This window comes from Suncus etruscus, chromosome 4 (assembly GCF_024139225.1).
Source record: "Suncus etruscus isolate mSunEtr1 chromosome 4, mSunEtr1.pri.cur, whole genome shotgun sequence".
Classification (NCBI taxonomy): Eukaryota; Metazoa; Chordata; class Mammalia; order Eulipotyphla; family Soricidae; genus Suncus; species Suncus etruscus.
In genome coordinates, this window is record NC_064851.1 from 98011378 (window position 1) to 98034419 (window position 23042).

The following is a 23042-nucleotide window of genomic DNA, read 5'->3' on the forward strand; positions in this document are numbered from 1 at the left end:
TGCTTCCAGTTCTTTGGAAAGAACTCCTTGAAGATGCCTTTATTCTCAGTGTCATGGAGTGTTTTACCTACGTGTTGTTCTATATAGTTTATGGTATCAGGTCTGATATCAAGGTCTTTAATCCACTTGAATTTTACCTTCGTACATGATGTTGACTGGGGGTCTATGTTCGCTTTTTTGCAAGTGGCTAACCAGTTCTGCCAACACCACTTGTTGAAGAGGTTTTCCCTGCTCCTCTTTCCTATCTGAATTCCCTTGAAATCTTTTTCTTGCCTGATAGCTATAGCAAGCACTTCCAGTACTATATTGAAGAGGAGTGGTGAGAGCAGGCAGCCTTGTCTTGTACCAGAATTTAGATGAAAGGCTTTAATTTTTTCCCATTAAGGATAATATTTGCCATTGGCTTGTGGTAAATGGCTTTAACTAGATTGAGAAAGGTTCCTATCATTTCCATCCTGCTGAGAGCTTTTATCAAGAATGGGTGTTGGACCTTATCAAATGCTTTCTCTGAATCTATTGATATGATCTTGTGATTTTTATTTTTCTTGTTGTTGATGTTGTGTATGATGTTGATAGATTTAGGGATTTTAAACTATCCTTGCATTCCTGGGATGAAACCTACTTGGTCGTAGTGTATGATCTTCTTGATGATGCATTGGATCCTATTTGCCAGGATTTTGTTGAAGATCTTTGCATCTGCGTTAATCAGGGATATTGGTCTGTAATTTTCTTTTTTGGCTGCGTCTCTGTCTGGTTTTGGTATCAAGGTGATGTTGGCTTTATAAAATCTGTTTGGGAGTGTTCCCATTTTTTTTAATTTCATGAAAGAGCCTGGCTAGGATTGGTAGTAGCTCCTCTTGAAAGGTTTGAAAGAATTCATTAGTAAGTCCATCTTGGCCTGGGCTTTTCTTTTTGGACAGATGTTTGATTACAGTTTCAATTTCCTCAATAGTGATGGGGGTGTTAGATATGCTACATCCTTCTTACTTAACTGTGGAAGGTTATAAGTGTCCAAGAATTTATCCATTTCTTCTAGGTTCTCATGTTTAGTAGCATAAAGTTTCTTAAAGTAGTCTCTGATTACCCTTTAGATCTCTGTAATATCTGTCGTGATCTCCCCCTTTTTATTTCTAATATGAGTTATCAGGTTTCTCTCTCTTTGTGAGTTTTGCTATGGTCTATCAATCTTGTTTATTTTTTCAAAGAACCAACTTCTATCGTTGATCTTTCGAATTGTTTTATGAGTTTTCACTTTGTTGATTTCTGCTCTCTGCTTTGTTATTTCCTTCTGTCTCCCTATTTTTGGGTCCTTTTGTTGAGCACTTTCTAATTCTATGAGCTGCTTCATTATGCTATTCAGGTAAGCCACTTCTTCCTTCCTGATTTGTGCTTGCAAAGTTATAAAATTTCCTCTCAGGACTGCTTTTGCTGTGTCCCATAGATTCTGGCAGTTTGTGTCTTCATTATCATTTGTTTCCAGGAAAGTTTTGATTTTCTCTTTGATTTCATCTCAGACCACTGGTTGTTCAGTAGCAGGCTGTTTAATTTCCAATTTTTAAAGTATTTCTTCTGTGTGCCTTTGTAGTTCACATCTAATTTCAGAGCCTTGTGTTAAGCAAAGGTAGCCTGCAAAATTTCTATCCTCTTGATTTTATGAAGGTGTGTTTTATGTGTCAGCATGTAGTCTATCCTGGAGAATGACCCATGTACATTGGAGAAGAATGCATATCCACGTTTTTTGGGGTGGAGTGTCCTGTATATATCTACTAGTCCTCTTTCTTCCATTACTCTTTTCAGGTTAGTATGTTGGGTTTCAGTTTGGTTGACTTATCAACTGTAGACAGGGCCATGTTGAGGTCTCCCACAATTATTGTGTTATTATTGATGTCTCCTTTCAGTTTGTCAGTAATTGTATTAGATAATTTGCTGGTCTTTCATTGGGTGCATATATGTTTAATAGTCTTATTTCTTCCTGTTGCGCATATCCCTTGATTAGTACATAAGGTCCATCTTTTCCCTTACAACTTTTCTGAGTATAAAGTTGGTGTCATCAGATATTAATATGGCCACCCCAACTTTTTTAAGGGTGTTGTTTGATTAGATGATTTTCCTCCAGCCTTTGATTTTGAGTCTATATATGTTCTGACTATTCAGGTGTGTTTCTTGTAGGCAGCAGAAGGTTGGATTCATCTTTTTGACCCATTTTGCCACTCTGTGTTTTTTAATTGGTGAATTTAATCCATTGACATTGAGGGAGATGATTGTCATAGGATTTAATGTCATCTTTGTAGATAAGTTTGCTGTGTTTATTGGTCTCTCTTGTCTTAAAGTAGACCTTTCAGATTTTTCTTTAAGGCTGGTTTTTCATCTGTTAAGTTTCTGAGCTGTTGTTTATCCATGAAACTATGTATCTTTCCTTCAAACCTGAATGTGAGTTGGGCTGGGTGCAGTATTCTCGGTGAGGCACTCATTTCATTCAGTCTTGTCACAATATCTCACCACTGTCTTCTGGCCTTGATAGTTTCTTGTGACATGTCTGCTGTAAGTCTTAGGATGCTCCTTTGAATGTAATTTCCTTTTTTGATCTTGCTGTTTTCAGTATTCTATCTCTCTCTGGTGGATTTTTCATGATAACGAGGATGTGTCTTGGGGTGTTTTTCTTTGGATCTCTTTTAGCTGGTACTCTTTGGGCATGCAGGATTTGATTGCATGTAGTCTTTAACTCTGGGAGTATCTCTTTGATGATGTCTTTGACAGTTGATTCTTCCTGGAGATCTCCTACCTGGGCCTCTGGGACTCCAGTGATTTTATGTTGTTTCTGTTGAGTTTATCAAAGACTTCTATTTTCATCTGTTCACATTCCTTGAGTACTTTTTCCATTGCCTGATCATTTGTCTTAAGGTTCTTTTCCAATTTCTTCTGCTGTGTTGAGTTTTTCTGCATCTGATCTTCCAGTACGCCGATTCTGTCCTCAGCTGCTGTTACCCTGCTGGCGAGGCCATCCACTGAGGTTTTCAGTTGAGCTATCGTGTTTTTCAGATCTGTTATTTCAGTTTGGAGTTTTCTGATTTCTGTCTTTGTGTTCTGTTCAGATCAAACTATGCTTTCTTTGAGTTCTACAATCAATTTTCTTGTTTCTATTCTAAGTCCCTTATCTGAGAAGTTAATCAGATGGTTGGAATTTTTTAGCTCATCCACGCTATAATCTTCATTCTCTGTGCATGGTGTTTGCCTGCAAGATTTTCTCATTGTCATGCTTGTAGTGTGATTTTTTTCTGCATGTTGTGGTGGGGTTCATTGGTAAGAAAGAGTGCGTGGCCGCGAAGTGAAGCAGAGCGACAGTATTCTTCTGGAGCCTCTGGGAGAGCTATTTTTCTGGGACTTTTCAGCCTACTCCCAAGAGGTTCAGGACAGTGAAAAAACATGCACAGGCAACGCTTACAGTTTCTCACAGTTGGGAACCACTGGGCGGGCATAGATATTCCCAACCTGATGTCACAAACAGGGGACTTGCCTTTCTGCAGAATACTTGGTTTTATTGTTTATTAAGTGGGAAGTTAAAGTATAACTTTCAGACATGGTGCTCTTGCTATGGAATCTACCCAATATTTAGAAGAGCTCAGTGAACTTTAGCTACCATTACACCTACTGTTTTTAAAGAGATTACCCAAGGCACTTGGACTCAATTACTGCAATCAGTTTCTAATCAAGAGTCCAATGAGGGGGCCAAAGAGATAGCATGGAGCTAGGGCATTTGCCTTATATGCAGAAGGATGGTGGCTCAAATTCTGGCATCCATATGGTTCCTGAATTTGCCAGGAGTGATTTCTGAGCGTAAAGCCAGGAGTAACTGCCAGTGTGACCCTATAAAAAAAAAAAAGAGTCCAATGAGAGAAGAGATGTAAATAGACTAGTCTCAAAAAAAGATTAGAAAAGTGAATAAATTTCCATAAACCAGTGATGTCTTTGCAGACTATTAAGCACTGAGTTAAAGCAAGATACACTATAGACTACATTCTAGATAAATGTACCATATAGATGAGACCAGGTAAAATCAATGTGATAAGTGAAGGCCAGGAAGAAAATTGAGCCATTTAATGTGAAGAGGAGTAAGGTTGCAGAGGATGAAGACCTTGAATATCCAAAGTGAGAAGGTTGGACTTATTCACTTTTATATCCTCAATTTTACAGTCTCTAATGGTAAATCTCTGTTTGGGGATTCCAAGAAGAATGTGATACAAATAGACCATATTTCTTAAATGTAGCTTTTTTTCCCCCTAATACAGTCATTTTAGGCATTAAATGTTCAAACACCAATCCCACCATTAGTATGACCTACCTTCCCTTCACCAATGTCCCCAATTTCCCATTCACCAAAGCCTGCCTCCATGCAGGACAAAGCTACTTCATATTATTTGTTACAACACAAAGGCAAATAGAATTATCCAAACCTAAATCAACAAGAGTCAATTTGAAATGATTTTTATATCTCTCCATGGTGTTACTAAAGTCAATAGCTAAGAATTTACTGGACTGTGGTTGGAGCTAGTTGAGCCTTCTTTATTAGGCTCACTGAGCTTGACAGATTTTTATGGAACTTTCTCCTCAAAAAAGCTGTGATATGACTGGACTGATACTACTATAAAATACTGAAGTGTTGCAAGGGTGCACATGACCAGGATTTATAGATCCAAAACAAATGTGGTGGCTTGAGAGTTTGATAAGGTTAAGTAGCAGAGTTGGGCCATTTCTGTCAGAGGGTACTTTAAGCTGAAAGGGAAATCTGATCCACCTCCTACCTACCTACCATTTTCTGAGATATCATCCTGGACCAGGCTACCTGGAAATATCAATGGCCCCCTTTTTTTTTTCTTTTTTAACCTAGTTGGAGGAGCTAAACTATTTTTCTGCCAGGAAGAAGGGGTCTGTGGGTAGGGTCTTGTGTGTGTGTTTTTTTTTCAGTGTCAGGTTAGGTGTGGGGGACTCAGCCCCAAATCCTTCAATAAAGAAAGTCCCATATTTGTCATACCTGTAGTGTAATCTCACTTGAGGGGGTAGGATTAGAGGACATTATTTTTTTCATACTGGTAATAAAATGTTATTTGTTGTTGTTGTGTTACTTTTGGCCACACCCAGTGTCACTCAAGGGTTACTCCTGGCTAAGTGCTCAGAAATTGATCCTGGTTTAGGGAACCTTATGGGATGCCGGGGATAGAACCCAGGTCCCTCCTGGGTCAGCCACTTGCAAGAGAAATGCCCTGCCGCTGTGCTATTGCTCCGGCCCCATGAAGAGTTATTTTCATTTTAATGTATTTAATCAGAGACACCTTTGCAAAAAATGAGATCAAGATAATTACTCAAATTAACATTTAATGAAATATGTGATAATGCATGTGCCAAATTATTTTCACAGAAGTATCTTGGATGTTGAATAAAAAATGCACTAGATTTAACTCATATGTTAAACTGTAGAACAGATAATGCAGGTGGCTTTAAATTTTAGTTTGGAGAAATTGACCATTTACCCTAAAGATTATTAATGCTATTGTATTTTTATTGTTATAAAATTCCATGTTAAAGTATTATCAAGGAAACAGCTAATTGTATTTTATCAAAACCAAAGACAAAGATTTAGATGCATTTTTAAAGTATTAATATAACTGTTACTAATACAACTGAAAGGAATATACTCTTGCCAACAGTGAGCTTTCTTCTTTACCTGGGTCAGGCTGTCCTGTGTTTCTATTGCCACAGTTCAAAGACATTTAAGTATCTACATAATAGATATATCTACATAATAGATCATAATTGCTGAAGTTAAACTACATCAATATTCACTCCTTTGCAAATTTTTTCTCAGTGATAACTGAAAGGAAAAAACCATTGAAATTTCATGTCTATAAATAAAAGTAATTTCTCAATCTAGTTTCAAAAATGAGATTAAACCCCATTTTGTACTATTCCTTTTTCCTTTTTTAAAATTATATTTTAGAATGGTATGAATTTCTACTTGAATTTTATTCCACACTCAACAAGCGACAAAAACTGGAAATAGACTCTATTTTAATGGGATATTTATTTAATTGGTGTGAGACATGTAATCAATAAAATTTAATTCTCAATCTCAAATATGGAGCATATTTTAAATACATTTGTGAAAAATTTAGTGATGTGGTATAGCTCAATGGCTCCCCTTAGTGGTATTTTACTATAAATTCACCAAGACATAGTTTTTCAAATATTCAGAAATTCATGATCTCATAATTTAAGACTTCTCAATAAATAAATCTGATTTATGATTCTAGGAACAGAAGCCATTACGACTTTAAAGGGTCATTGGGAACTTTTTTAAGTTATATTTCTAATTGGTACCAAATATATAACATCTAATTTGGGAAAACTAACTCATAATCATCCTCTCATATTTACTTTTTATGTTTATACTTTTTAATCACTTTTAGTTTACATTTATATTTGAACAGTTTTTTGTTTGTTTGTTTTTGGCCCACACTCAGTGACGCTCACAGGCTATATGCTCAGAAGTCGCTCTTGGCTTTGGGGACCATATAGGATGCCAGGGATTGAATTTAGTTCCATCCTGAGCAACCGCATACAGAGCAAATGCTTTACTGCTGTGCTATCGGTCCAGCCCCTATATTTAAATTGGTTTTAAAAACAATTTCAATGGCTTTCATTTTGTGTGTAGTTAAATGTCTATTTCACATATACCTACCCAAAAACCTTTCTTAAGAGCTAATAACTACAGGAAGTATAATTTTAAAAATGAATTTGATATCCAAGAGAGAATGTAATAAATTATAAACCAACTAATGTGTGCTCACTTCGGCAGCACATATACTAAAATTGGAATGATACAGAGAAGATTAGCATGGTCCCTGCACAAGGATGACACACAAATTTGTGAAGCATTCCATACTTTTGAGAAAAACTAAAAGCCTTTCCTCTAAATTCTGGTACAAGACAAGGCTGTCCGCTCTCACCACTCCTCTTCAACATAGTACTGGAAGTGGTTGGTATAGATATCAGGAAAGAAAAAGATATCAAAGGAATCCAGATAGGAAAGGAAGAAGTAAAACTTTCACGGTTTGCAGATGACATGGTACTCTACTTAGAAAACCCTAAAAATCTACCAAAAAGCTTCTAGAAACAATAGAATCATATAGCAAGGTGGCAGGCTACAAAATTAACAAACAGAAATCAATAGACTTTTTATACACCAATAATGATAGGGAAGAAATGGATGTCAAGAAGGCAATCCCATTCACATTAGTACCACACAAACTCAAATATCTTGGAGTCAACTTGACCAAAGTCATGAAGGACATATACATAGGAAAATATAAAGCCCTGCTCCAAGAAATAAGAGAGGACACACGGAAATGGAAACACAAACCCTGCTCATGGTTTGGCACGATTGACATCATTAAAATGGCAATACTCCCCCAAAGCATTGTACAGATTTAATGAGATCCCTCTAAAGATACCCATGGCATTCTTCAAAGAAGTGGATCAAACACTTACGAAGTTCATCTGAAACAATAAACACCCTCAAATAGCTAAGGCACTCCTAGGGAAAAAGAAAATTGGAGGCATTAGTTTCCCCAACGTTAAACTGTACTACAAAGCAATAGTTATCAAAACAGCATGGTATTGGAATAAAGACAGACCCTCAGATAAGTGGAATAGGCTTGAGTTCTCAGACAATGTTCCCCAGACATACAATAACCTAATCTTTGACAAAGAAACAAGAAATCCTAAGTGGAGCAGGGAAAACCTCTTCAACAAGTGGTGTTGACAGAACTGGTTAGCCACTTGCAAAAAAGCGAATATAGACCCCCAGTCAACATCATGTACGAAGGTAAAATCCAAATGGATTAAAGACCTTGATATCAGACCTGATACCATAAACTATATAGAACAACACGTAGGTAAAACACTCCATGACATTGAGACTAAAGGCATCTTCAAGGAGGAAACTGCACTTTCCAAAGAACTGGAAGCAGAGATCAACAGATGGGAATACATTAAGCTGAGAAGCATCTGCACCTCAAAAGAAATAGTGCCCAAGATACAAGAGCCACCCACCATGTGGGAAAAACTATTTACCCAATACCTATCAGATAAGGGGCTAATATCCAAAATATACAGGGCACTGACAGAAAAAAAATCTAATCCCATCAAAAAATAGAGATAAAAAATGAACAGACACTCTGATAAAAAAAGAAATACAAATGGCCAAAAGGCACATGAAAAAATGCTCCTCATCACTGATCATCAGGGAGATGCAAATCAAAGCAATGTTGAGATACCACCTCACACCACAGAGATTGGCACACATCACAAATAATGAGAACAATCAGTGCTGGTGGGGATGTAGAGATAAAGAAACTCTTATTCACTGCTGGTGGGTATGCCGTCTAGTCCAACCTCTATGGAAAGTGATATGGAGATTCCTCCAAAAACTAGAAATTGAGCTCCCATTCAACCCAGCTATTCCATTCATAGGGATATACACTAGGAACACAAGAATACAATATAAAACCCTCTTCCTCACACCTATATTTATTGCAGCACTATTCACAATAGCCAGGCTCTGGAAACAACCAAGATGCCCTTCAACAGATGAATGGCTAAAGAAACTGTGGTACATATACACAGTGGAATATTATGCAGCCGTCAGGAGAGATGAAGTCATGAAATTTTCCTATACCTGGATGTACATGGAGTCTATCATACTGAGTGAAATAAGTCAGAGGGAGAGAGAGAGATGCAGAATAGTCTCACTCATCTATGGGTTTTAAGAAAAATAAAAGTCATGTTTGCAACAATCCTTAGAGACAATGAGAGGAGGTCTGGAACTTCCAGCTCACTTCATGAAGCTCACCAAAAAGAGTGGTGAGTGCAGTTATAGAAAGAACTACACTGAGAAGTACCATAATCATGTGAATGAATGAGGGAACTGGAAAGCCTGTCTAGAGTACAGGTGAAGGTGGGGTTGGATGGAGGGAGATTTGGGACATTGGTGGTGGGAATGTTGCACTAGTGAAGGGGGGTGTTCTTTACATGACTGAAAGCTAATCACAATCATATTTGTAATCAAGATGTTTAAATAAAGAAAAAATAGAAAAAAAACAACTAATGTGAATAAGTCTTAAATTAAATGGTTAAGAAAATTAGGTCTTCTATTTATCTTACCTGTGGTTTTTAAATGTGCTATACAACAAAATGAATGGGCAGGATTTTCTATTAACTACAGGTTCCTGGATTCACCATAAGTATGCTTCACTGAATTAGTTTCTGGAATGTATCTAGGCATCTATTTTTTCAAAGTCATCAGTGCTTAGAAATCTGGTCTACAAAATTCTTTTGGAAATGTTTATATAAGTTTCTATTTATATTTGTGTTAATAGGAAACAATTTCATATTCTCAACAATGTTAGTCACACATCCAATTTTACAATGTTAGCTGCATCAAAATCTTCAAAAATATGGTCATGTGGGGCCAGAGTGGTGGCGCAAGCATAAGGCATTTGCCTTGCATGCGCTTAGACTTCAATTCGATCCCCCAGTGTCCCTTATGGTCCCCAAAGGCAGGAGCAATTTCTGAGTGCAAAGCCAGGAGTAACCCCTGAGTATCACGAGGCGTGGCCCAAAAAGCAAAAAATTAATAAAGTGCATGGTCATATGTACTGCACAATAACTTCACTTACTGTTTTAAAAGTTAAGTTTCTAAAACAATTACCCATTACTACTTTCTCCTTTCTCTAGATTATTAAACAGTATTGCTTCTGAAAAAGGAAATAGGTCACATATCAGAATGTTTTATTGGCCCTTTCTCAACACAACACTGAAACATCCGAACTCTCTAACTTACTCTCAAATTTTGATATTTGTCCTTCTCCAACTTTTAATACCACTAGTCCTCAAGATAAAATTATGAGTCAATTGTGACCTGAATATCATACCAGCTTCACTGGTTAATATATTATATATAAACTCTGGTCAAACCAAGTCTCCAAATTTACCATGTCCTTGCATACCTTCATAGCACTGACATATTGTTCACTACCCAACAGGCACTTTCCCCCTCATCAGATGGCAAACACTCATTCTTTAAGGCTCAACCATTACCATCACAATTGGCAGAACTCTGCTTTTCTTAGTGTCTTCAATGGTATGTTGTACATGCCTCTATTTTCTCATAAGCTTGTTAATATAATCATTGTGTTTCTATATCTCACTTAAATCCCTGTTTTAGCAAGCATATTTTTTGGCATGAAGTGAAGGCTTAATTAATGTTTGTGTAATAACTTAATAGCAATAGCTTTCATTTTTCTGTGACTAATGTGTGCCAGGCACTATGTTAAGTGCTTTACAAGCTTCTCTTCTAAGCCTTACATAGTTTAGCAAGCAATGATTATCCACATTTTAAATGCCAAACAATTAACCCTGAAAGCATCAACTTGCCAAGAGATACAATATACTGAGTGGTAAGTCTAGAAATTGCACACCATTTTCTGACTCTCGAAACTGTTCTGAAATGTCACATACCAATGCTTCATGCAAGGGCTCTCAGATGTGTTTGATTATTATTAGCAATTTTTCTTTGATGATCTCTTCCTATCATTACTTTCAAAGCTGGAAAACAGAGAGAAGGGCCAGAAAGATAGTACAGTGAGTAAGGCACTTGCTTTGCACATGGCTGACCCTGGGATTCATCTTCAGTACTTCATCTGTTTCCCTGACCCCACCAGAAATAAGCCCTGAGCACTGCCAGTTGTGGCACCCAAAACAAACAAAACCTGTGAGAAAACTGACATTCATTTACTCATCAGGAACACTGTATAATTCAATTCTAGTGCGCATGTTCTAGTGCACATGCGCACGTGCACATGCATAAACAGCAAGTAACAAAGTACAAATATGTCTGTTGAAATATGATAGCAAGAATGCTTAATCTACAAAATTTACCCCAAAAAGCTCATAAAAATATTTACCACATCAATGAAAAGTCAACAATTAGACAAAGAAGCTTGATTTAATGAAAACCGTACAGAACTTCCCAAATTGCATACGATTTTTAATGGATTACAGCCACTCTTCTGCATTTCTATTTTATTTCCTGGACGAGAGGAAAATATATTATTTATGCAAAGGGTAGTTAGGATTTCCAACCACTAACACATGGCCTGTAAAAAATAATAATCCCATGTTTCTATTGTGCAATAGCCCTCTGTTGGGCAACAACGTTCTACAATGTGCTAGTTTCCTGTTACTTTACTAGGGCCTCCCTTTTCACTCACCGCCCAGACTAAATAGTCATTCCTTGGATAATAAAACTATAATACTAAATGTCAATTTACTTTCAAAAATGTTTCTTCCTGCCTTTACAAATAATCGTATCAGCTTGCTAATAAGCAAAAATAGACTGCTTGTTGAGTATGTTGTCGCATGTGGATAAAAAACACATAAATTTTGCTGTGACCAAAAAGAAACAATATATTTCTTATGTGTCCAAATCATTATGGTTGGAATCACAGCTGTAAGATATTGGATCATCATCAAGAGAACAATGTCAAACACTGAACTTTTGGATGATTTCCATAAAAATAATATTTTGGGGGGTCAGTAGTTTTTATGAAACTTTGGAAGGATTTTTACTGACAATATTTTAGTGCTGAACTTGAATACCTCTAAAATTTTCCTCAAAATGGAAAAATTATGCAATCTAATCTTTGTTAGTCATGACCCTCTGAAAAATCAAGCACATACCATAAAACATCACTTTTCTTATTTATATTATGCAGGTTTAAAAAATTATGTTTGCTACATATTTAGAGAATAAATTAACTCATAAATTTTCTCTGTTAAATTACCAAATTCAACCCAACCTTTCTCAGTGAAAGGGAAAGGAGCACCTAGATTCTTTCTGTCAAAAGGTTATCAATTTAGCAAATATTCTTTGAAGTAAAAAGAAGCCCCACTTCAAGTTAAGGACCTCCATGGAATTTTGAACCAGTGTACAAAAAGAATCTTGAGCATAGTGGTCAGTTTTTATACTTGATTCATTTCTAGTTATCCAAAATAATTTTACTGATATTTATTTTACAGTAGTCTGAATTTTTATTTTTATTAACTAAAAATTTATATTCTAAAATTTGAAAATGTATAATGTTGATCCCATAATACAAGTTTTCATAAAATGGCTAAAATATTTTGTAAGCATAGTCTCAAACAAAGGTATTTGTAGTTAGTTGTAGCAAAAAGCATTAATTCAAAGAGGCTATCATTGGCTGAGTATATGTATTTAGTATTAAATTATTTCTTACAAGGATTCCATAACCAAAGCACAAAAAAAAGAGACAAACCACTGAATTCAATATCATCAGCCTATTTCAGAATATGAAAATATTCTGATCATCTCAGAAAAAAAGATTCTCCAATGTACCTGTGACCAAAGTGACATTTTATCAGTGTGGTCTAATTACAAACTTTGTATATACAGGAATAATCAGTTTCAGAATTTGCCCCACATTAAAAAACTTACATTTTCTGATATATTTTAGCTCATAATTTCTAATTGAAATATGTTTTAATGGAACCATGTAATCAGAGATTGTTTTACACTATTGAGCTCATATTAAAAATGTTTTTATTATAGGACTACAATTATAGCTCAAAGAGATAGCATATATAATTTTTATGTGTGATGTTACAAGTTAAATCCTAAGTATCATATAACCCCAATCAATAACTGATATGCTATTGGTGCCCCACATACCAAAGTGCCACTGAGACAGGCACTAGCACTGACTTGTCAGGCCACATCTCTATAACATCACTAGAAGTGGCCCATAGCCCCCGAGCACTGCTGAGGAGACCTCCCAAAATTTATGTAAAAATATTCAGTTAATTTTATGTTTAAAATAAATATGTGTTCAATAGTGACATTTCAATGAGTAGAGAGCATGCTTTGCATGTAACCAAACCAAATATTGTAAGGTAGATTGTAGACAGCAAATAAATAAGTAATTTAATTCTGGAGACAAAGAGGTAACACTCCAGGTAGGCCACTTACCTTGCATACAGACAACCCCAGGATCCCATATAATCCCTTGAGCATTGCCAGGTGTAATTCCTGAGTGCAGAACTAGGAGTAACCCCTGAGCATTGCTAGCTGCAACCTCCCCCAAATAAAATTGAATCACATTCTGCTGGCATTGGAGAACTGTTAAGACTTTTAGAGTAAAAGAATAATTTGATCAAAATAAATGAACTGGCTGCAAACTGTATGAATTGCTTTTATTTATTTTGATTTTTGGCTATACCTAGCCATGCTAAGGTTTTCATTCCTGCCTTGGCTTTTAGGAATGAATGGCCCCAGGGGACCATATTTGGTGTCAGTGAATAGTTTAAATAGTACATATTTGAAATCTATAAGTAAAGAATTTAACCAAAGACATCTATTCATTTTTTTAAAACTTAGAAAAAAATTCAACATAATTGAGTATGTATTGAAAAGTTGTATTCTTTCATTGCAGGAAAAAAAGGAAGAGAGAGGAAAAGAAAAAAACTTAATAAAGAAGAGAGTAAGGATCCAATTCCTGATAACAAAGGTTTGGAGACCATCAGAGAGGCTCCAGAACAACGAGAAAACAAGGACAAACAGCAGCAAAAGAAAAGAAAAATTCAAGATAAACAACAAAAATCGGTATCAGTCAGCACTGTGCACTAAAGGGTCCGTGAGATTGTTCTAGACTCACGATGCTGCTAACTCAACCAGATGCCCAGGACAGGTGCTCTAGCCATTAGGACCAGAAATGGACAACGTGTCAGTTACTGCTCAGTCTAAACAACATTCCAAATAGTTGCTATATTCTTCATAAAAGCATAGTTAACAACAAAGAGCCCAGAATTCAAAGAAGGGATGCTTTTGAATTATTATTGAGCTTCTGTGCATTTTTAAGAGACAAGAACTTTTGTACATAATTATCAGTAGGCTATAAGATATAACAGCATAATGATGACATCTGGAGAAGAAGTATCTTTTCCCTATTAGAATTTTTTTCAAGCTATTGTTTTAAGAAGCAAAAGATAGTTCTGCAAGTTCAATATCCCTTCAAAACTAATAGGAAGTCATGAAAAAGACGTAATTGAAATGACAGTGTTGTCTTGTTTAGGACATCTAGAAAATGCTCAGATGTTAGGGCCTGGCACTTGGAATCATAGAAATTATCACAGAAACAACTGTTTTAAAATTTGTTCTATTGCTCACATCCTTTCCTTCTGCAAGAAGCATGGGAGAACATACCAGAGTAAAACATGCTTATAGGATTGGAGAAAAGCAAAGTGTGGAAGAAGAGTTGTAGTGTTTTACAAAACTGTGAAGGGTTTTGATTACCTGGAACAGCCCTCCAACCTATGTCAGCACTATGTGGTTCAGCCTCTGCTACTGTTGGGTTATATAAATTTGTAAACATGTACCTGTTTCTAATTTCCAGAAACAAACTCATACGTATTAGAAGAAAATTTGATTTTTTTTTTTGTAGAAAGAAAAAATTAGAGCATGGGGAAAATGACATGCTTTCAAAGTCATGTATTTTCATTCTCAAGGAGGAAAACACAATTTTATTACCTGCTTCAAGGTCCACCTGGAACTAAAAGGGATACTACTTTCTAAAAAGGTGTATCTAGTAGGGGGGAAAGCCACCACAATAAATATATTTGTTGATAGTTTTTAAAGTTTTGCTCAATTTGTTTCAGTGCTTTATTTAAAAAAAAATACACTCTTAAAGACACTTGAATTAGGGAAGAAGAGTCTGTATTATATGTCATCTCGAACATTTATTTCTCACCATTTTTCCCAATTTACCTTTATCTGAGCCCATAAAGATTTACTTACAGAGTATTATGAGGCATTTATCAATATTTTTATTTTATTCAACAAAATTCTACTTATATTTTCATAAACCTTTCTAAATGATTTCTCTGTTCCTTCTTTACTGCTTAGAAATTAACATCTATTTGATTTGTCAATTCCTCCTGCTCCTTGAACATTTGGCCTTTTCTTCTTCATATTTTCTCAGTCTGTGGATCTCTTTTGGGATGGAAGTTACACTAGCTGAAGGCCTCAACCAGTGTTTGACAGAGGACACAGCCCAGGGCTGGACGAGGCACCCCCAGTGTGCAGCACAGATCCTCCTGACTCATTCTAACCTTCCTGTCACAATGGAAGGACGTCCAGCTGTTCTGTTCATACTTCTAGCCATCTACAATCGCTGCTTTCTCAAGAATTTGTAATGAACCTGGAAGCTAATCTTTGGGCAATCGTTCTTCCCCAACTGGACAGCTCACATGGACTGCTTGGCTTAAGCGGTTTTCCATTGCTCTTCCCAAATATAAAAAATTTGAACGATAAATTCCTGTTTCTTATGTTGATGTTCCTTCTTCTTTTTCTCCTGGGATACGTTTTCATTTGTATTTGATATTTTAGGATACATGTTTATTCCCAGTCTCTAAAATTAGGTCAAATTTTAACTACAATATATATTACCAAGAAAAAAATTTTGGATGGCTTCAAGCACCATCTTTATTCTCAGTCTTACTTAGTGAAGTATAAATGGCCAAACCATTAGATCATACATTTCTAAGTTTATCTGTGTTCATTCCTTCAATAAGCAATTACTGAGAAGACCTCAATTTATCTACCTGGTACTGGGAATGAAACAACCTAGCACATAACCATTGTTCCTTCCCATAGATTTTTATTTTTATCCCTATTTTTTCCATATAACACAGAAAATCTAAATCTTTCATGCAGAACTGAAGTAAAAGAAATCCTATAAAAAAGGAAATAGAAATAAAAACAATCATTAATATTCATACATGGGGCAAAAATAAATGAAATAAAGATATATCATCAATAAATAAAAGCTTCAGTCTATAATAGATCTATTAACACATAAAATCATTGTGATTTTCAAATTTATAGCCTTCTTTATTCTAAGCAGAAACATATCAGCGAAAAATAAAATTACTGTACTAATCATAAAGGTATTAACCTTTTTTAAATTCTATCTTTAAGATCTTGTAAACAATTAAAAGCAATATATGTCAGGTAAATTCTTGATTAAAAAGTAGTTTTGAGGGTGCACAACTAAAATCTGGATCTGCCTTTTCCATACCCTATCTCTGATCTCAAACTTCTACTTAGTGACCAAGAGATCTTTGCTCTGTTGGCAGTTAGGTTCAAGTAATTTTCTGACCAATGGCAAACCATCTACTAGTCTCCTTTCCTGTATGTTATGTACAATGTAAAATAGGTGAGCTGTAATGTCACTGTATTCTGAAGTAGGAAGTATGTACCCCATTCTTAGTTCAGGCTGGTGAACCTAACAAGTCTTAATTTGTAAGAGTGTCCTTTGGGTTCCCAGCCCTACTTCTTTCCAAAGAAGAACCTTCTCTCCAAAGGAACCTCATAAAGGATTCAAAATGAACTCTGCTGTTATTTCTACTATTACTGATTTAAAAGCTGCTCATTTTAGTGATCATTAAAGCATTGAAAAGAAGGGGCAAGGATATAGCTCAGTGGCAGTGCATATGTTTGATATGTGTGAGACCCTTGTTTCAATCCCAGTACTATAAAAATCACTTCCACTGTATCTCAAACTCCAGGTGAACAAGACTGAATCAGGGTCATGCATTAAATAATCCAGACCAAGCTGAGGATGAAACACATATTAGTCTGGCAATCTTCTACCTCGTATCTTCAAGAAGCTCTCTGCCAGACTACTTTTATTGAGTATTCCTGGGACCACTCCCAGGTGGGTCAGCTATCTTGAGCCTGTCCCACCCATATTTACATATAAGACAATCTTTGTTTTGGGCGAAACTAAGTTGTAAACAAACAGATACAAAGAAGCCAGGAATCATCTTTGTTTTGGGTAAAATAAGGTATAACCTAGCACAGTACCACATAACCCTTGGAATACTATAAGAAGCAACCAATGAGCACTGAGTTGGGTATGTCTCAATAACCCAAACTTAAAAATATAAAATTGGACAGATAAACTGGTAATTGGATAAAGGCTTGCCCTAAAGCAATCAAAACTATTTCTTCTCTCTATCTTAAATATTTTAATGTTTTATTATTATAGATTTATTAAAAAATGATGTTATTTATATGCTCACCACACACCCTTTGAGTAGCTTTTATTATTTAATTATATCTTTTCTGCATATTTTTCAAATGAAGAAACTATGGGCAAAAATTTTATTCAAGGGGCTAGAGAACATAGGAAAATCAGGTCAGATTTCTAGCCACCATATAATCCCTTCACAGTGCTGGGTATGGCCCAACAACAAAAGTCAAAAAAGAGAAAGCATTCAAAGTAACATAGTTGACAATCAATGAGCTTACTGGTCACTCTCAGTTCTGCCTGACTTCAAAGTCCATAATAACTACTTCATATGTATGAAGAACATACATATTATTCATTCCTAGAAAGTTGAAAATAGGGGGAATGTGAAAAAAGTTGAAAACATATGCTTTCCCTGATATATGACATATATGTCATATATATATATATATATATATATATATATATATATATATATATATATATATATATTATTTGGAGCCACACTTGGTAGTGTTCAGCATTTACTCTTGGCTCTGTACTCAAAGATCACTCCTGGCTTAACTCCAGAGACCATATAGGATGCCAGGGACTGAACTCAAGTCAGCCTTTTGCAAGATAAGTGCCTTATACTCTCCAGCCCAAAAATAGTATTTTAAAAGATAAAAGTCAAATTACATAGTCTTTAGTATATACTATGTCTCATCTTAATAAAAAATTAAATTTTATAGACTTCAAACCAAGTAAAACTCATCCTAAACTAAAATTCAACTTGGAGCTGAATTCAAAAGTGACCATATGAGTGTGTTTGTGTGTTTCTCTGTAAGCTCCAGTAGAAGGATCTGTGGACAGGCTGGTGGGGAAGTGAGAGGAGGTGTGTTCAGAGAGGAAAAAATAAGAATTAAGTACTCAGAAAATGACCAAAGTCCAAGAAAAGAGAAAGAGCTAGCCTTTGATTGCCATAAACCTTTTAGGATTGTAAAATGATTCAGCTCAGTGTCTTTCAGTATAATCCAGATGTTTCCTAACACTGTCATTTGTTATTTGAGTTCTTATTCAAAACTATAAGTATAAAGGAAAAAATACTCTAGGTTGTTGTTACTGTTGGAGCTGCTTAAAATGATTTGAAAGCAGCCTGATCTTTTTCTAGGTACTTTGGACATTTAATATCAATATTTTTTATTATTATACCCCTTTTCTTGCCCCTTCTATATCTAGAATAAAATATAAAGCAAAGCATTCATTATATAAATATATTTGTCAAAAAGAAAGAGAATTATGGTCAGAAAAGGGAAAGAAAAAGGAAGGGGAAAAGAGAGAGAAATAAATTAGTCACAACTTCCATTCACAGTGACTTATCTGATGAACTTGTTACTTCAACTAGTTGTAATGATCCATTAACTATAAAATTGACCTGATAATTCAGAAGAGTGAATTACAGCAATTAGTAAACATAACTATATACATACCTATATTTACAATTAAGCAAGGAAAAGTATCTTCAAAATGATTAGATATCCAAAATATTGAACAATCTATGAAGATTCTGTATTTTAAAGATAGAGAATTGACAAGTAAATTTTAGAAATTTTACAACAAACATGAACTACAACTTCGCTTACCAAAATTTATTTGACTAATTAAGTAGTCATTAAATGTATTAGTCACTAAATTTACTAACATAAGTTAATCATTTTATTGGATTTTCTGTTGTTAATAGAAATTACTATTCTAATTATTCCTATCCAACAATTTTTCCATCAAAAATATAGATTTAAAGTAAGAGTTATATAGCTTGTTGAAACTTAAAAGCCTCATTAAAAATTTTAGAGGTATTTACTTTATAAATTGAAATTATCAAAGTAATGAAATACAAAATGAAATTATTAAACACAATAAAAATTATACTAGTTATTAATACTAAACTGTCACTAACTTGGTGATATATTACCTTTCTTTTCTTCATTATTGACACTGTTGATCTCATTGGATAAGCCATTCTTAGAGAATTTTTTCCATACTTATTTCCAAGTAGAAGTTATGAGGGGCCAAATTGATAGCCCAGGGGTAGGGCTTTTGCCTTACACGTGGGCTACCTGGGACTGACCTGGTGCCCAGAGTCTATCAGGAGCGATTTCTGAGCTCCAAGCGCCCACCCCCACCCCAAAAAAAAATCCAAGTAGAAGTAATGACAGTAGTAAGTTCCTAAGTGGCTATGTGTCTGAGAATGTAGCACGCATTCCTTTTCTTCTTTCAATGTTTCTGGCATAATTCTTGTAATTGTTGATGTCTAAATTAAGTTCAAAGTAGAACAGAAGATGCCACTTCACCTAGAAAATTATAAAATGCCCCTAAACAGTAGGATAAACTACCATTAAATCTTGAGTCTATCCTGGAGATTTTGAGTCAAAGTTTTCTCCTACAACCAGATTATTGCGATCAAGCACCAAGGATTATTGCAATCAAGCACCAAGAACTTTGGGTCAGGGCCACACTAAGAAGTAATTAGTTTTGCCACAGCTCAGCCCAATCAGCCCTCCAGCCTTGAGACACTCAAATACGTGTGTATGGTGGGGAGGGGGGTTTCATCTTCATCGCTACTCGATAATGGTTCCTGTAATGCCTCCCTTGCAAAAATGCTATGTTAAGAAGAAAAATAGCCAGGCCCCTACCTTTGAGGCACAAAACTAAACTGTCGGCAATGCCATTTATCCTTTTGCAGCTTTAATCCTGTACTTCGGTTGTTTATGTTTTTTAGTTGGTCAATTAGAAAAAAAGAACTAATGTTTTAAAAACATTATCTAATAACTTAGAAAGAAATATTTTAGTTTGTCTTATGTTCTGTTACTTTTGACATAAAACTAAGGAAAATATTAGAAGTGTTATTTTAATACAGGAACAAAACATGAAAATCTTGTTATTAAACATACCAGGAATTTTCCTGATGTGGTAACTATTTAGAGTCAGTTCCATTTATCACTAAGTTGTCCCCTCTAATATTTTCCCTTAGTAAGAAAGCATTACAACTCTCTGTATGAAAACATCAAATACATAGAAAAATATATTTCAATGTTATCCAAACCAGCCATGAGGATAATGTATAAGTCCAAAAAATAAAAACAAAGACAAGCAGAGTCAGTTTAGAAAGTGAGTCATTTTCATACAAATGAATTTAGCTTTTGATTGCCATCCTAGTTTCTATTTAAATGTTGAGTTGGGGGGGGTTGAAGGCAGGGAGAATAAATTATTGTGGTAAACTAGTATTTCCGCTTGTTGACTGTGAGATATTTAAAGCATACATAATATGCAACATGTGAAAGGGTCAAGAAACAAAACTTAATTTGTATATGCATATGATCCAGTTAAATCCAAAATGGTATTATTTATAGAAAAGAATAGACCATCAGATGTACTGTTTGAAGATCTCCACGTTTTCTAAATTTATGAAAATTGCTTCCATGATCATCAAAATAGATTATTTGTTCATAGACATTTTTACAGACCTAAGCAATTGGAATTGGGGGGCCAATATCAGGAGCGTAGCTTCTGTCCTCACAGGGTGAAGAAGTCTCATTTAGAGATGTGCTAATCCCAAACACAGGGTGCAAACCTCATACTTTCAGCACCCCCATTGCCCATTTTCTAGAACCATCACATTAGTCACGATGTTTTGGACATGCAAATTGAACTGTTGGAGGAAGAACACATTCAACAATATCCACTAAGAAGTTTTTATAGAACAAACTGATAAATAACCTATAGAGATATAGAGTTGGTTCTCCTTTCTATATAGCTGAGTATAGCAATAGTGCTTTGAATACTGAATACACTGAATACAGTTGAATACAGTTATTCAATTAGACTAAGTATTTTCATACACATAGATTCTGTAACATATATCTTCCTTAATTTTGTTATTAAGCCTCTAGGTAGAAATTAAATGTCTTATGTTATTGACAAGAGATTGAGGCTACAGTGATGCTACCAAGTAGTAATTGAATTCTGGACCCCTGCTAACAGTACTTGACCAAGCAGTGTAACTGTTACTCCTGAAAGAATTTGGGGTTTCTGGAGCTGTTAGAATCCCCACAGAAACAGTCAGGCAGTACTCGGGAATGAGAACTAATAGGGGTCACATCCAGTGGTGCTGAAAGGGAGGATTTCACAACTTGGAATCTCTTTCCTGCACCAAAGCTATATATACTCTTTTGTAAGAATTAATCTAAGATTCTTGATATCAATGATAAACTAAAATTTTCTAGTCTGTAAAATTCATATGAATGCACATATTATATTTTAGTTATATAATTTTTGTAGTCATACAATAGTTTTTTATACTTATGTAACATTTCCGTACAAAGAATACCAAATATGTGAAAATACAGAAGTCTATCTTTATCTGTAAAAACAATCATGACTAAACTAGCTAGAGAAAAACTATCTATTTGCTATTGCTATTGCTATACAAATAGTGCTTCATATTGAAAAATAATACATACCTTTAAAGAGCATTTTAGTCAAAGAAAAAGGTAGCAATATGATTTTTTTCTAAAAAAGATAGCTTATTATCCTGATTTTTTTTATCACTTGAAACCCCATACAAAGTTTCAAAACTAAGTCAAAAGTAAGCTGAGAAGAGTACTTTAGATAAAATATTTATTTCCAAATATTTTTAAGTATTGGGAAGAAAATAATGCTAAAATGAAAGAAAGATGTTAAAAGTAGAATCACCTATACACTTTACACAAGATGAAGATTCAGTTTATTGCAGTGTCATTTTATAAGTGTAAATGACACTGCATAGGTCCAAATCCAAATCTGCACTCAACACTTGCCCAGAATTCACTGGTTACCACATTCCCATTCTAATTTGTGATGCCCCATGGTAAAAATGCATTCTCACAAGCTAAGTTCCTTAATTTTCCCATTAAGAAGTTAAATGTCAGGTGACTACAAAGGGACTCAGCAGAAAAAGAATTGTCTTTTCCTAACAGGTAAGTTATTGTCCTATATCACCAAACAATTTTTCAAGAAATTCTATTCACTATTATCAAAGTGGAATTGAAGAATGATACAGGAATAAATGAAAGCTTTGTTGGTTTCTGATATGGTTTTGCAGCTTTATATTTTATTTTGTAATACATACAGGAAAAGAAATAGAATCTTTCAACATGGGCCTCATTTTTCCTAGGACCTTAGCCCTAGGAAAAATACAGCTACCTACTGCCTGTCCCATTTCTCTCCATTTAGCCAATCTGAAGCCTAGTTTGAGATTCACTACTCACTTATTGCTACACAAACTGCTCAGATCCTGATGCCTTGGGAAAATCTCAAACTAGTCCAGTGTCTCCTCTGACTGGCCCAAATTTCTTTGCAAGTGTGCTAAGGGCCAACCATTCATTCAGCCTCTCATTTCTTATTGCAGGTAATAATTACAGAAACTCAGCTATTTTACACGGTGTAAATCATGCAAATTCTTACAGAAATAAGAGAAAAGAGAAAGAAAACAGTAGCCCTATATAACCAAAAAATATAAATAACTTGGAGAAAATGGGGTATGGAGAAGACTTTTCCTTCTAGGCTGTGTAGTATAGCCCATACTCAAAATAAATTGTCTTCATTACAAGAAGCTGCCTCTTCTATAAATAAACTGACCAATGTGTCTTTAAAATATAAACGGCTTGTACTGTCACCATAAATACTTCAAAATACATACCAAGTAACATCTGGAGGCAACATATCTCAGGGGTAGGATGAGAGGGAATATTTAACTTCTCTTTAGTGCTGGCAATACAAATTAAAATTTAAGAGATGCTCTACATTATTAACCAAGCTTTTTTCCATTTAGAATCCCAAAGAATGTAATACTATTTGTATATAATG

At 35.0% G+C, this 23042-nt stretch overlaps 1 protein-coding gene and 1 non-coding gene across 2 annotated transcripts in view; both read left to right on the plus strand.

Annotated features, from left to right (window-relative positions):
* RSPO3 (R-spondin 3) overlaps nucleotides 1-14384 on the plus strand; it is a 105903-nt gene extending 91519 nt beyond the window's left edge. The window contains exon 5 of the mRNA XM_049771137.1: nucleotides 13563-14384. Within this exon, the coding sequence (XP_049627094.1) occupies nucleotides 13563-13756 (194 nt within the window). The 3' untranslated portion in view covers nucleotides 13757-14384. The remainder of the gene's footprint in view (nucleotides 1-13562) is intronic.
* LOC126008319 (U6 spliceosomal RNA) lies at nucleotides 6835-6941 on the plus strand. Its single transcript, XR_007495655.1, has one exon. It is a non-coding gene; the product is annotated as a U6 spliceosomal RNA (small nuclear RNA).
* Nucleotides 14385-23042: the final 8658 nt, after the last annotated feature.